General features: G+C 38.1%; 1 protein-coding gene across 3 annotated transcripts in view; it reads right to left on the reverse strand.

Annotated features, from left to right (window-relative positions):
- The window catches only part of ARHGAP20 (Rho GTPase activating protein 20), a 108434-nt gene that overhangs the window by 74590 nt on the left and 17830 nt on the right, over nt 1-16014 (reverse strand). For all 3 annotated transcript variants that reach the window (XM_066371639.1, XM_066371640.1, XM_066371638.1), the window contains exon 2: nt 12759-12841. Coding sequence is in view for 1 of the 3 variants with exons in the window: in XM_066371638.1 (XP_066227735.1) it covers nt 12759-12841 (83 nt within the window). In the remaining 2 variants the exon portion in view is untranslated. The remainder of the gene's footprint in view (nt 1-12758; nt 12842-16014) is intronic.

Consider the following 16014-nt stretch of genomic DNA (forward strand, 5'->3'; position numbering starts at 1 on the left):
TTCAATTGGACAATTAAACACTACATATCAGAATTCATGTAATACTACTGAAGTATCACTTGGGGACAAAATTATGCTACTTATTACCTATATTAGAAAAGGAAGATCTTAGAACTACATCAACTTTAACTTTAAAAAACTTAAGTAAAACAACAGCAAATTAAGCTTAAACCAAGTAGAAAAAAGGTAATCAAGATCAAAATAAAAATCATTGAAATAGAAACCAGAAAATAGAGAAAATGAATGAACCCAAAAGCTGTTTAAGAACACTGATAAAAATGATCAAGACTATGCTCGATTAATCAGGAATCAAAGAAAAAAGACAGTGATATTAGTATCATATAATGCACTAATACTAGAGTTACAAAGATCAGACATCCAAAAGGAAATACCAGTACAGGTTCTACAGATGTTAACAGAATAACAGAGGAATATTGTGAAGAAATTTATGGCTATATATTTGACAACTTATGTGAAATGAAAAAAAAAATCCCTGAGTTACACAATCTACCACAATTTATGCAAAAGAAATAAGTAACCTGAATAGTCCTATTAAAGAAATGAAATATGCATGTAAAGCCTTCCCAGAAAACAAACCAGCAAAACAGAATTCTAGGCCACATTGTGGACAATGCCACAGGTGCATTCTACCAAACATTTACAGAAGAAAGAATATGAATCTTACACAAATTCTTCCAGAAAACTGAAGGGGAGAGAACTGCCAACTCATTCAAGTTCTAGCATTACCCTGATACCAGAATCAGAAGACATTGCAAGAAAAGAAAACTATGAACCAATATCCCTCAAGAACACAAACTCTGAAAACACTCGTTAGGAAATCCAAATCTGAAAAATGGAATTCAACAGTGGGTGAAAAGGATATTATATCATACCCAAGAGGGGTTTACGCCAAGAATGGAAAATGGCTTCAACATTCTAAAATACAGTTGTCCCTCACCATATCGAGGTTCACTTTTCATGGTCTCACTGTATTGTGGATTTTTAAATTGTATATATCTAATTTTGTATTGCAGATTATTTTGCTATATCGTGGGATTTTATGGTATATAGGTATTTTTATATTATTATTGTAATTATTTTTGTGTTAAAATAAGCATTTTATAGCTAAAAAATTAAAAACAATATAAAAATATTAATTAAAACATATTAAAAGAATATTACTGTATATTCACTGGTGACTACCCATATAGAATTTTATATGTTGTTAAAATTACATAGGTTTAAGAGTGTAGAAAGTGTTTAAGAGCATAGTAAGTGTTTATAAGAGTGTGGGAAAGGTTAATAACAGTGTGGGAAAGGTTTATAAAAGTGTGGGGAGGGTTTCTAAAGCCTTAAAAATATATATAAATAATAAAATAAATGTATGGTCGCTACTTTGCAGATTTTTGCCCATCGCAGGGGGTTCTGGAACCTAACCCCTGCTATAGATGAGGGACCACTGTAGATCAACATAATTCACATATTAACAAATTAAAAACAAAATCATATAATCATCTCAATAGACAGTGCAAAAGCACTTGACAAACTTCAATACCATTCATGATAAAAATTCAGCAATCTAGAAATAAATGGGAATTTCTTCCTTCCTTCTAATATTAGGAATAAGACAATGATGTTCATTATCACCACTCCTCTTCTATATTTTACTGCAGGTTTCAGCCGGAGTAATCAGGCAAGGAAAGGAAATAAAGGGCATTTAAATTGAAAAGAAGAAGTATAACGATTCTTGCTCACGGACATGATAGTCTACAAAGAAAGTTACAGAACTAACCAAAAAACCTACTAAAATTAATACTTGACTTTATCAGGGTTGCAGGATATACAATGTACAATGTAAAAAAACCAACTGTATTTCTACATACACGCAATGACACTTGAAAAATTACATAAAAATACTAATGATCAGTATTATGAAAATATGAAATATGGCAAAATATGGCAAAATATGTATAATGCCAGTACACTAAAAGCTATAAAACACTTCTGACAGGTATTAAAGAAGACCTAAAAAGAGAAATATTTGTTGTTCATATGTTGTAAGACTCACTACTGTTAAGATATCAATTCTACCCTAACTGATCTATACATTCAGTGCAGTAGTAATAAAATGCCTAGTAAGTAATTTAAAGAAGTCCAACAGAGCATGTTTTCCAGTTACAATAGAATTAAATAGGGATCAATAACAGAAAGAAGTAACAAGACGGTGGTGGTTAACGGGGGGGGGGGGGCACAAAGAAAATCAGATAGAAGGTGACAGAAGACAATTTGACTTTGGGTGATGGGTATGCAACATAATCAAATGTCAAAATAACCTGGAGATGTTTTCTCTGAACATATGTACCTTGATTTATCAATTTCACCCCATTAAAAAATGTGAAAAAAAATAACAGAAAGATATCAGGAAAATCCCAAAATATTTGAAAATTAACCACAAAAAACAATAACCATGGGCATAAGAGAAAATCACAGTGAAATTAGAAAATGTTTTGAACTAAGTAAGAATAAAAACACAAAATATTCAAATTTGTGGAATGAAGCTGTCAGTGCTTAGAAAAAATATCTTATTTTAGAAAAAAATGGAAGGTTTAAATGAGAGAGAAAGGGATACAGAGGGGAGAGAGAGAGAGAGAGAGAGAGAGAATGAACGAGATGAAAAGCATCAACTCGTAGTTGAGTAACTTTAGTTGTTCATTGATTGCTTTTTCTTTTTCTTTTTTTTTTGTATTTTTCTGAAGCTGGAAACGGGGAAAGACAGTCAGACAGACTCCCGCATGCGCCCGACCGGGATCCACCCGGCACGCCCACCAGGGGCGATGCTCTGCCCACCAGGGGGCCATGCTCTGCCCCTCCGGGGGGTCGCTCTGCCATGACCAGAGCCACTCTAGCGCCTGGGGCAGAGGCCAAGGAGCCATCCCCAGCGCCCGGGCCATCTTTGCTCCAATGGAGCCTTGGCTGCGGGAGGGGAAGAGAGAGACAGAGAGGAAGGAGGGGGGTGGGGTGGAGAAGCAAATGGGTGCTTCTCCTATGTGCCCTGGCCGGGAATCGAACCCGGGTCCCCCGCACGCCAGGCCTGCTTTTTCATATGCAGCTTGACCAGGGGGCTCCAGCTGAGCCAGTGACCCCTTGCTCAAGCCAGCAACCTTGGGCTTCAAGCCATGAAACCTTTGGGTTCAAGCCAGCAACCATGGGATCATGTCTCTGACCCCACGCTCAAGCTGGTAACCCTGTGCTCAAGTTGGTGGCCCTGAGCTCAAGCTGGTAACCCTGTGCTCAAGCTGGTGAGCTTGTGCTCAATCCAAAGAGTTCATGCTCAAGCTGGCAACTATGGAATTTGGAACTGGGACTTAAGTGTCCCAGGTTGATGCTCTGTCCACTGCGCCACCACCAGTCAGGCCTGAGTTTCCATTTTAAGAAGTTAGAGAAAGAAAAACATATGAAATCCAAAAGAAGTAAAAGAAGAAAATACTAGAGAAAGTCTTAAGATAAAGATCTGTGGTCCCAACTATGAAAGAATAACACATATTCTTAAAAAATAGAAAGAAAACATATGAAACAATTATTTTAGATATGGGACAACAGGTGCATAGAATAAGGATCTTCCAGAGGAGAGAAACAAATGAGGTAAGCCCTAAGCCTGGCCATCTTCACACTAAGATGGCCACAGTAAAATAGACAGAAAGTAACAAGGGCTGCTAAGGATGCAGAGAAATTAGAACCTCAACACTGCCGATAGGAATGTAAAATGGTGCAGCTGCTTTGAAAACTAGTTTGGTAGTACCTCAAATAGCTAAACAAATTGATCATATAACCAAAGAATTCCACTCCTAAATATATCCAAGAGTAATGAAACATTGTGTCCACACAAAAAGTTGTGCCAAAGCATTATTCAAAATGACCAAAAGGTGGAAACAAGTGAAATGTCCATCAACTGATGAGTGGACAAAATGTGGTATATATCTATCCACAGAATGGGTCACTCGAAATTTAAGAGTAAGTAACGAAGTACTGATATAAACTACAACATGGATGAACCTTGAAAAGACTATGCTGACTGAAAGAAGTCAGTCACAAAAGGCCACACAGTACATGACTGAACTGATATAAAATGTCCAGAAGAGGCAAAGCCAGAGAGACAGAAAAGAGATCGTAGCTGTGTAGAGCTGGAGATAAGGAAAGAAGGGACATGGCAAAGAATGTGGAATACAACAAACGGCTGAGGGGTTTCTTTTAGGAGGGAAGAAAATGCTTTAAGACTGTGGTGATGGCTGCACAACTGTGTGAATATACTAAAAACCACTGAATTGTACACTTCAAATAAGTAAATTGTATGGTATGAACTGTATCTCAACAAAGCTGTTTAGAAAGAAAGAATGTTGTCTGGCCTCTTTTCCAACAAATTACATGATATAGGGAATGAGCATTTTTATTTATAAATGGAAATAGTATCTGTGTCCATCTTTTTACCTCTAGCTATAAAAACACATAAAAGGTACATGGAAGAAATATTCTAACTTGAAGATGATTATATTGGTTATTGCTGCATAACAAATTACCCCAAAACACAGCAGCTTCAAACAACAAACATATACTATCTCACAGAGTTCTAGAGGGGCAGAACAGGGAGTGGCTTCACTGGTGGATCTGGCTGCTCAGGTCTCAGATTGCAGTCATGCTGGGGCTGCAACCTCTGAAGACGACTGGGGTTGGAAGATCCATTTCCAAGCTCACTGATGTGGCTGTTGGTTGGAGGCTTCAGTGCCTCCCATGTCGGCCTCTCTGTAGGGCTGTTTAGGACATGGATCCCCCCAGAGCAAGTGCTCAGAGAGTGTGAGAGCAAGTAAGACAGGAGCTCAATCTTTTATACCTGATGTCAGAAGTGATACACTATCATTTCTGCCATGTCCTATTGACTACACAGATCAATTGATACCATGTAGGGAAGTATTAGACAAAGGAGGAAATACCAGGAAGTGAGATTCACTGGGGTCACTGTGGAGGTTGGCTATCAAAATGACATTATGATAGTAAACAGACCAAAAATCCCACATAAGCAAATGCCTGGCCTTTGCACTAACAGATATACTTCTAAAGATGTTTTCAGAGTTGCAATAAAAGGGTTTGCAATGACTATTCATACAATTTTGACTGCATAATTGTTAGCATAAAGAAATCCAAAGTTGTAGAGTTGGGGGCTGGTGGAAGAAGTATGTAAAGGTTTAGTCAACCACACTCTCTCCTTCTCCCTGACCACTGACAGAGAAGCAAAGAGTCCCACTTGCAGAAAGGCTAGCTGACTCTACCAGGATCTTATAGTGGTAGAGCAGAGACTAGAACCCATTCTCTACATGTTCTCATTACACCAGGAGCTATGCACTAGAGAACCAATGGCAATTGACACATAATAACGCGACGTATTGAACATGTGAGCATTAACTCGATATACACTAAACAGCTGGTCACTCCAGAAATGTCACTTCTTTATGTGGCTTTTTGACACTGCACACATTACCTTCTCAGGCAGCAGGGGACTCTTACCCTCTTTACACTCCAACTGAGAGAAGTGCTACTTAGCTAGGGCGAGAAAGGAATCACTCATTCAGCTTAGCTAACATTTATGAATATCTATCCTATACCCAACACTGTAGATGTAGATTTGAATAGAACACATGGTTCCTTCACTCAAAAATAGTCAAGTTGAGAGGACCTAAACCTAGAACACTAAGAAATTAGACAGATGTGACAGGGTAGCATAAAGGTTTATATATTTTGAGTAATTTTATTTAATAAAAAAATCATATGTAATACAATGTACCAGATATATTTCATATACATAATATTAAAATATTAACGTTTAATCCCCTGTGAGGTTATCCCCACTTTATTGGTGTGGAAAGTGAGGCCTGGAGAGCTTAAGGAATTTGCCAAAGTTCTCATGCCTGGTAAGAAGCTGGGCCAGCTTCAAACCCATGGAGAATGGCTCCAAGTCTGCACTTTTCTTAGTCACAGTAGTATGAGGCTTCTTAATAACAGTAACAACTATTATTCTGCTTCCTTCGTATGTGCTTTTTTCCAGGGTTCTGAAGGAAAGTCAATCATGAAATTCAAAAACTCCTCTGAGAAAGTCTGGCTGTACTGGGGAGGGAGTAGCTAGCGTGGTACAGTAAGGAGGTGAGGACAGTGTGCTAACCTTGTGGAGGGGGTGAGGAAGGGTGAATAAACACTCACTAATGAGGCAGTGCTTTCCTGGTGCCAAAATGAAAGATAAAATTGAATCATAGCTGCCATTAGCAAATTAAGCTTTAGATGGAATGAAGAAATTAAATGAATGTACTATCCTGCAAGTGCAAAAATAAATTAATTTGGCTCCGTCAAAGCCCATTAGAATGTGGAGAGATTTAATATAATTGTCCAATGATTTGCTCCCAGAATCATACTATAAGAAAACAGCATACTAGACCAGGAACAGATGTATTTGATCATTTTTAACAGATATGAAAAGTAGTCTGAAAAGAATAAAGTGCTACGTAGGCCTGGAAAGGCTTTTGCTTAAAGCAATGAATTCCATTTTGGTAAAAACTTGCCAAATTTGCCACCTTATAAAGCAATTGCTGTCTCTTCCTTTACATCAGAATTTTACAACTTTGGAAAATGTTCCTTGCAAGCAAAGAAGGGGCTCTTGCACGCCACTAGCGACCTTCATGTATTAAATTTCTACTTTGAGTTCTTCTCATCACATATCTTGAATCATCCATGGGTTTACCAATTAAAACCTCAAAACATATTGTCCAAAACTGTAGGAACAGGACTTATGTAGAGTCAACTGGCATGTAAGCAAGGGAGCCAATGAATAGCATTTGGGTCAGGTTTTTATTTTCTAAAATAACATGTCAGTGTACAGATCACCCTTGAACAACACAGAGGTTAGGAATGCCGAGAATAGCGCAGTCGAAAATTTATTCATAACTTCTGTCTTCTCCAAAACTGAACTACAATTCCCCCTCAGTATCTGAAGAGGACTGGTTCTAGGGCCCCACAAATACCAGTATCCACATGTGCTCAAGGCCCTTGTATAAAATGAGATAGAACAATGCATATGGTAGGCCATCTGCAGCTGCAAATTTCCAACTGAGCACTGAAATTACAGACCCGTGGTTGGCAGAATCCACAATCAGAAAACCTAGGGTATGATACAGAGGGCCAACTGTATCTATATGGAAAACCCAGGTATAAGTAGACCCACACAGTTCAAACCCATGTTGTTCAAGGGTCAACTGTAGTTTACTGTAATATAAAAAGGTCTTAAATATATATTTTTAAAATTCTGAAATTCAAATTTTTATTTAAAAGTCTTATACCAAGAAACTGTATCTAGCCACAGAAGGTTTACAGAATTCCAAAAGAAAGTCTAGTAACTTCTCTTTTAAATTGACTTTTTGTATAAATTATATCAACTTAGCATAACTAATTTAGTGTCCTGGCATATGAGTGGCTTTCAGGCGGTCATTCAGTTCATTCCAATTACCATATCTTGGAAGTTCACACTGAACTATCCCAAGAAAAGTGTTTTTTCATTCTGTTATGAAAGATTTTACTGCAATTCTCACTAAACTACTCTGAAGTTTAAATGTTCTCCTTCCATTTGAAGTATGGTAAGCTATCGTCTACTTTAGACTGTTTTTAAAATCATGATGCTAACATGACAGAGAAAAGAGGAGATAGAACGGTGAGTAATTTGTAGCACATAATGGGGGATACTCTGAGTAGGACAACGTTGACATGGGTGTGTGTGTGTGTGTGTGTGTGTGTGTGCGCGCGCGCGCGCGTGTGTGTGCGCGCGCGCAGTCATGTACAAGGGGAGAGAACTGACAGAAAGTAGAAGGCGGTTAGCAGCCAGCTGTTCTCCCAGCTCTCCACTGCCTTCTGATTTGGCTTTCTCACCTTAGCATTAGCATCTTTGCCAACAAATCCTGTGTGTCTAATCTTGGTTCATAGCTTTGGCAAATATGAATTTTCTAGAGCCTCTTCATCTTAAGTGGCTGAGCAAACCAGGTCAATCTTCCGAGTCTTGAGCCCTTATTTCCCAGATCACTCTAGGCAAAATTTGAACTTCTTTCTAGGGAGTCATCAAGAGTTGTCAGGGTCTATCAAGAATAAATCCAAATGCTCTGAGCTAATCTTGCTTCAGATCAGACTTAGAAGTATAATTGTCTTATTAAAATAAATTTAATATTAGAATCTAGATGGCTTCCCGGCAGCATTGTTCATGTTTTTTATTTCTCATCTGCTATGGGAAGATTCTCTCTACCAAGACAATACATAGTTCTACTTCTGTTGTTACTACTGCTACAGTCATAATAATAATAAACGGCCTTTAAACATATAGCATAGATTATGTGGCGCAGACTACTTTACATGTAAAAGACCTATTTAGTCTTCCTTACAACCTTATGAGGTAAGCTTACTTTATTATTTCTGGTTTAAAAACCAACCCAAGACCACACAGCTAGTCAGGGGCAGTACTGAGATTCAAACCTGGCAATATGGCCCTAGAATCCATGTTCTCAGACATTGTATCATACAACTGCTTATGTAATGCAAAGAATATTCCATCCAGACCAAGAACCTGGGTTTCCAGTTCCGTCTCTAATGCTGAATTAACTTGTGACTTAGGGCAAGTCTTTGACTCAATTTCCACTATAGAATGACACAGGATCAATGAGTCACTTTTAGTCGTATAATGCTGTGATGATAAAGTAGGCACTTTTCATTAACAAATGACTTTGCTGGATGAGTCAGTGTTTGAAGCTTGAAAATGAAGTATATTTAAGAGAAGGAAAGGCAACTAAGAAGAAAATCAATTTTCTAAGCATTGTCAGTTATTTTCTCATTTCATATTCTATAATGCAAGCACTGGATTAATATTTTACAGAGAAAAGCACAGACTCAGAGATTGCTTGATTTATCTGAGGCTACACAAAAAATCAGGATGAACAGCCAGCATTCAGTTGCAGCCAGAGCCCAAGTGTGTGCTGCCGTATCTCAGCACTCCTCTGGCTCTGTCTTCTCCCCACAGGAGAGATTTAAAAGGTGATACATTCAAAGTACTAGCACAAGGCCTTGCAAATAGCAGACATAAGATCCTAGTTTGGAGGTAAGGATGGTGATAGGTGAATACCAACTTAAAAGTGCTATCAGATTTAATTTAATCAAAGTGGGTACATTTTTGTGTAACTTCTATAAGGTGGGCTGAATACCTATCAAAACAAGTGAATTTCTAGAGAGATAGTTTATCCTTAAGATCTTTATCCTTAAGATAAACTATCTAATTTATTCTTTAGAGAATTTATCCTTAAGTAAACAATGAAGAAATACCCCAAGAATGCCAACATATGTGGTATTTCCAGACAACATACATCAGTTCTTGTGGTATTTTTCTGCATGAAATAACTTCCTAATAATAATTCAGTATTATTTTGTTAAAAGGAATCTCCCTTTATCCCTAGCCAGAATTTCACAAATAATATCAATGAAAAATGAAAGTCTCTTATGTATTTGACTCTAGAATCCATGTTCTTAGACACTGTATCATACAACTTTTAGGAGGGCAGGAAAAGTCAGAAACTACTGTGTTAACTTATTAAATTCCTACTTTGGTTTGGAAATGGAGTCACTTGCTTGTTCACTAATTCATCCAACAAATAACAACTGAACACCAAGTATGTACAGGCATTCTTTTATTATAAAGAGTTTTTGAAAAACATACCTGCGTCCTACTGCAGAATACTGACTTAGGTTCGGAAGTCACTGAACTAGAAGACCTTTAAGGTTCTTTCCTTTACTTTTGTATACATACAACACCCAATTACTTTTTGGGGGGTAGAGCATACACATTAACCCCCAACACTGCATAGAGTAAAAAAGCATCATTTCTGTAAGATAGCTAAAAGCCCTGTTCCCCAGCACTATGTACTCATACTACTGACCCAGAGAAACTCATAGGAAATAAACTGAACATTTAAACATGTACAACTTCAACTTCAGCTTTTATCCCTCGTAGTTATTTGACACAAACCCCATCATCTTTCTGAGGCAGGAATTTAGAAAACTGGCTCTAATGTAAGCACTCATTATTGGAGAGATGATGGGGAGACAGGACTGAGCAGGAGAAGACTACATGTTGTCACACTGGTTCTCTGACGCAACAATCTCAGTAAGCCAGGTAACCTAGCATTTCATCTATATCAGTTCTTCTCAACCCTAGTAAACAGGATGCGCCTTTTTCTTTAAAAGTCTATGCATATGCATTTATTTTAATTCAGGGGTCCCCAAACTACGGCCCCCTGAGGCCATTTATCCGGCCCCCACCGCACTTCCAGAAGGGGCACCTCTTTCATTGGTGGTCGGTGAGAGGAGCATAGTTCCCATTGAAATACTGGTCAGTTTGTTGATTTAAATTTACTTGTTCTTTATTTTAAATATTGTATTTGTTCTCATTTTGTTTTTTTACTTTAAAATAAGATATGTGCAGTGTGCATAGGGACTTGTTCATAGTTTTTTTTATAGTCTTGCCCTCCAATGGTCTGAAGGACAGTGAACTGGCCCCCTGTGTAAAAAGTTTGGGGACCCCTGTTTTAATTCCTTTTTTTCTATCCTGGAACAAAATTCACAAATAGTTGACAGAATTTCAAAAGTATCAATAAAATACCCTAATAGTAATATAAAGAAAAATGAAATGAAATTAATTCATAATAAATTATGTGTGTCAATATGTATATGCTCAGGTATGACTAAATTAAAATACAATGAAGTAGTCAGATGCTTATATCTATTTATAATATATTTACATTTAAGAGAAGTAGGATAAGAGACGATTCCATGCAATAAGCACAGGAAAATAAAGTAAAGCCAAGTGATTTTCTGAAATGGTTCCAAACAATGCAAAATACGATTATTTCTTGATATGCAAGGTAACTGCATTTCTGGAAACTTTAGTGTTTTTTGAAACTATACAAAAGTATATAAGACACTTAGTATTTAAACATAAAATTGAGTTAAGTTAAAGGTGTATATAATTATATGAAGTTTTCTCCTTCATAAGTATGCCATACCTAGGATATTCTAAAGCTATACAGGAACCACACAATTCTTGCCATGTAGGATGTCCTCTGCGTTCCATGATGTCTAGCGCCTCTGGCCACCGTCTACTAAATCACTGAGACAAACTCAAATGCTCCACAAAATTTCAAAATGCCCTCTAGGTTAGTACCTTTTTGTTGAGAACCACTGGTCTATATGAGCTTTTAGTACCTATAATTGTATTGTTACAGATTCTTGCCCTGGATTAAGCAGTAGGTGTGCTACTGTTGGCCCTGATCTCAGGCTAAAGTTTTTCTGATATAAAGGTTACTTTTAATTGAAAAATCTAGCTCTCATCCATCCCAGAAGTTTCCAATAGGAAAATTTTCCTTAAACTGTTTCTGCTTTTTAAAAAAGTACAAATAGATATTTTTATATATATAGTAGAATTAGACAGTTGTACTGATAATTCTGCCTCCTCTCTCTACTTCCTCTAAATCAAGGTCAAACTGTGAATATATAACCATTCTCTTTTGTCTACACTAATGGAAAGATACATTAATGCAAATAATTTAAGTCATTTATATACGGCACTGAAATGTATTACTGCATTGTTTATTTGAAAGATAAATATCTTCCTAATTAAATTTTATTAGGCTTCTATTAAAAGTAATTTACATTTTCTGATCCTCCCAATGAGTACAGTAAGCTTGTGTGTTTTGGGGGCAGGTAGGGTGCTGCTGAGTCTGAGAACTTGCTAAGTACTCAGAATGACTTAAGTGTTTCGAAAGTTTCACTAATTGGGATTTAGCTATATAATTTATTGTTGGAATTGAACAGAAAAACACTTACATATAGATTTTCTGTTAAGTTAGCATAGAAATATACCCTCATTTTAAAGAAAGGTGATAAGGACTTCTCTTTACATAAAAGGATTCAGAGACAGGAGAACATTGTTACAGGATTCCTCTGAACATAAAACTGCTGAGTTATAATGTCATTTAAAACAGTGAATACGTTAATAATTGAGTACCCATTCAATTTCTATACATTACAAAAGATTTTCTTAAAATGTCCACTGAAATATTATTCAGCCTCAATAGGTAAAATGGCAATGTCAATAGATATTTAGCTTGTTTTTCCACTTCAAATTTCACTAATAAACTCACTTATTAATTTAACTAATAATTGCTAAAAGAAATTGGCATTCCATTTTTTAATAATCTTAATCTTTATTCATATCTAAAATTGGTAAAAATTTGCCTTATACCTTTATCACCTTATGATAAAGAAATAGGCAAATGTTTGTGCATAAACAACATGAATGGTGGTTAAAGAAACAACTTATTTTCGTATTCTCAGTTCTAATTAGTTTTATAAACCAACTTTACCAGTATGTGGAACTTGCACTTTTTGTGCACTACGTGATGTGAGAGCCACTTGTGCATCTGTTTTAAAACAACTGATCATACATACCAGCTCTAAAATGCTTTATGATTCACGAAAAGAACAGGCTTTATTAAGTAACCTCAGAACAGAAGTCATATTTTCTATTATTAAACAGAGAATTCTGGTGCTGATATAAAACAAACACACACACCCCACCACATATAAAAAAATGTAGCATATACGAAACATACACTGCAAAGCTTTTCACTTACTTGGTACTTGGCCGTTTTTGCAGGGCTTTGTCCAGGATAAGAGATGGAGCACTTCTCCTCCTTTCTGCTAGTGTTTTCGTTTTCTGTTGCCGAAAAAAGAATCAAAATGAAGACCACATGGCTTATAAAGAAAGTAAATGCCAACTTTCAATCAAATTCAGCAAGTTTTATATTGCCTATCTTTGTCTATGAAGAAGTTTACAATCCCATTATAGAGATAAAATTGCAACATCTAAACTAGGATACTAAGTGTCAAAAAGTGGTATAGAAAGTAAATATTTTTTATGTTCTGAGAATTAAAGAGGTTAAATGCTGACCACAGTATTTGGAAAAAGGATTATCATAACCATTATTATCCCTTTCAGCTAACAGAAATGTTGCATATTATGTGCCAGGCCCTGTGCTGAAGGCGGAACTGGATTATCTCAGTTATACTCCAAAATGTCAACAAAGTAGGTTCTACTTTATAGGCAGGGTAGGCCACAAACTGGGCTTCAAGAAAAGACAGGATTTGAAGAGATCAAGGAAAGGGAGAAAAACCAGTTAAAGCAAAATATAGAGATTAGATTCTTCCACTTTTAAGAGACCTTTAAATTTAAGTATTTACCAATTTGGAAATACCTTCTTCAAACAGGTTTTTTTTATTGCAATTTAAAAATGTTTTATTTTCTTTCCTAGGTATTATATAAATACAAAATTAGACCTTATATTTGTGGTAAATGAGGTCTTATTTAGCTTGAATTATCCATATAATTACTCTCTAAATTCATTTTTTTTTTGTATTTTTATTTTTTTGTATTTTTCTGAAGCTGGAAATGGGGATAGAACAGTCAGACAGACTCCCGCATGCGCCTGACTGGGATCCACCCAGCACACCCACCAGGGGGCGATGCTCTGCCCACCAGGGGGCGATGCTCTGCCCCTCCGGGGCGTCGCTCTGCCGCGACCAGAGCCACTCTAGCGCCTGGGGCAGAGGCCAAGGAGCCATCCCCAGCGCCCAGGCCATCTTTGCTCCAATGGAGCCTTGGCTGCAGGAGGGGAAGAGAGAGACAGAGAGGAAGGAGGGGGTGGGGGTGGAGAAGCAAATGGGCGCTTCTCCTATGTGCCCTGGCCGGGAATCGAACCCGGGTCCCCCGCACGCCAGGCCGACGCTCTACCGCTGAGCCAACCGGCCAGGACTAAATTCATTCTTATATATTTAATATCTCTAGGTAGAGTCAGAGGGCCAGGCAGTGAATACGGATGAGTAAAATTAACAGTAGTCATAAAGAGCCATGAGTGAAGTTCAGGCTCTATTACCAAAGCCATTCTTCTTGTTCTACCCTCTTACCCTTCCTGGCCATAGTCTCAGCCACTGCCTGAGGGTCTAGGCCAGCCATGCTAGGAACTGGATGCTGCTTTAAATAGAACCATGTAAGACTAACCGGCTCAGTATCCATTGCATATTACATGATTCATAAAGGAACTGTTTCTCAGTTGCTAAAATAAAACCTAGACCCTCACATAGGAACAGAGGTAGAATCATCCAGTGAGAAGGGAATGCTGGACTTCTCTGACACAGTTCCTATCCCCCAAATTCACCATTCCCTCCAAGGATCTCTCCCAGATTCTTGCTGTTACCAGTGCAATGACCTCAGTGTTGCTATTTCCCCCATTTATCTTTTGGGTCACATTTGGAAACTTCATGTCCAAACCTCCTTAGCATAGCTCAGATAGCAACTGAAACAATTATATAACACATTAATAAAGGGCAGGAAACAGATAAGAAATATAGACTACCACCTGACCAGGTGGTGGCTCAGTGAATAGAGCAGGGGTCGGGAACCTATGGCTCACGAGCCAGATGTGGCTCTTTTGATGGCTGCACCTGGCTCACAGACAAATCTTTAATAAAAAAAAATAATGTTAAAAATATAAAACATTCTCATGTATTACAATCCATTCATTTCCTACCGCTCATGTTCATGGTTGCGGGTTGCTGGATTCAATCACAGCTGTCCTCCAGGACAACACCAAAATTTTATTGGATATGCGTAAAGTACATGGGTGGTTGTATGGCTCTCACAGAATTACATTTTAAAATATGTGGCATTCATGGCTCTCTCAGCCAAAAAGTTTCCCGACCCCTGGAATAGAGCATCAGACTGGGTCACGGATCATAGACATGATCCCATGGTTGCTGGCTTGAGCCCAGAGGTCACTGACTTGAAGCCCAAGGTTGCTGGCTTGAGCCCAAAGTTGCTGGTTTGAGCAAGGGGTCATTTGCTCTGCAGTAGCCCCCAGTCAAGGCACATATGAGAAAGCAATCAATAAACAACTAAGGAGTCGCAACGAAGAATTGATGCTTCTCATCTCTCTCCCTTCTTGTCTGTCCCTATCTGTCCCTCTCTGTGTGTCTCTCTGTTGTGGCACCTTAGTTATTCATTGATTGCTTTTTGATACGTGCCTTGACCAGGGGGGCTATAGCAGACCAAGTGACCCCCTGCTCAAGGCAGTGACCTTGGGCTCAAGCTGGCGAGCCTTGCTCAAACCTGAGGAGCCCACGCTCAAACTGGCGATCTTGAGGTCTCCATCCTGGGTCCTCTGCATCCTAGCCTGATGCTCTATCCACTGCGCCACTGCCTGGCCAGGCTCTGTCTCTCTGTCTCTCTTTTACACACACACACAGATACACACACACACACACACACACACACTAATATAGACTACCAATCTCAACCATGAGTTATTAACCAATGATCAGTTTCAGGGCAGATTAAATAGTATAAAATGACTTGTACAAAATGTATTTGTTGCCTTCCTTCCGGAGAGAAAGCCCACCCATAATTTCATCAGAGTCCCGTAACAGTCTGTAATCCTCCCTTGCCCCATTGATTTTGATAACCTACTTGACTTATAGCTTGTAAACCTAGTCCCTCTGTTTCCATTAGTCACACCTCTTGGAAACATAACCCCCAGGAATCTTAAAGTCTGCAGGCTAATGTGACTGGGAAGGTTACTGAGAAGGGAAACCTGGAAGACAACAAGCACCCTCCCCAAATGAAGAGTCTCAGTGCTGGAAGATTGGATCAATTTTTACGAAGAAAAGGAGCAGTTTGTTCATATGCAGATTTTCTGTAGGATTCTGTTTCATTTTCAGGTCTGGGCTTGTTTGCTGCTCACTATTCTGACTCCTTTACTCACCTTGCTATAAACTTTGAAATGTGCCCAATCCTTTTAAGCCTACCATAGGCCCTTTACCCTGTGTCTTTTGACC

This window comes from Saccopteryx leptura, chromosome 1 (genome assembly GCF_036850995.1).
Source record: "Saccopteryx leptura isolate mSacLep1 chromosome 1, mSacLep1_pri_phased_curated, whole genome shotgun sequence".
In the NCBI taxonomy this organism is placed as follows: Eukaryota; Metazoa; Chordata; class Mammalia; order Chiroptera; family Emballonuridae; genus Saccopteryx; species Saccopteryx leptura.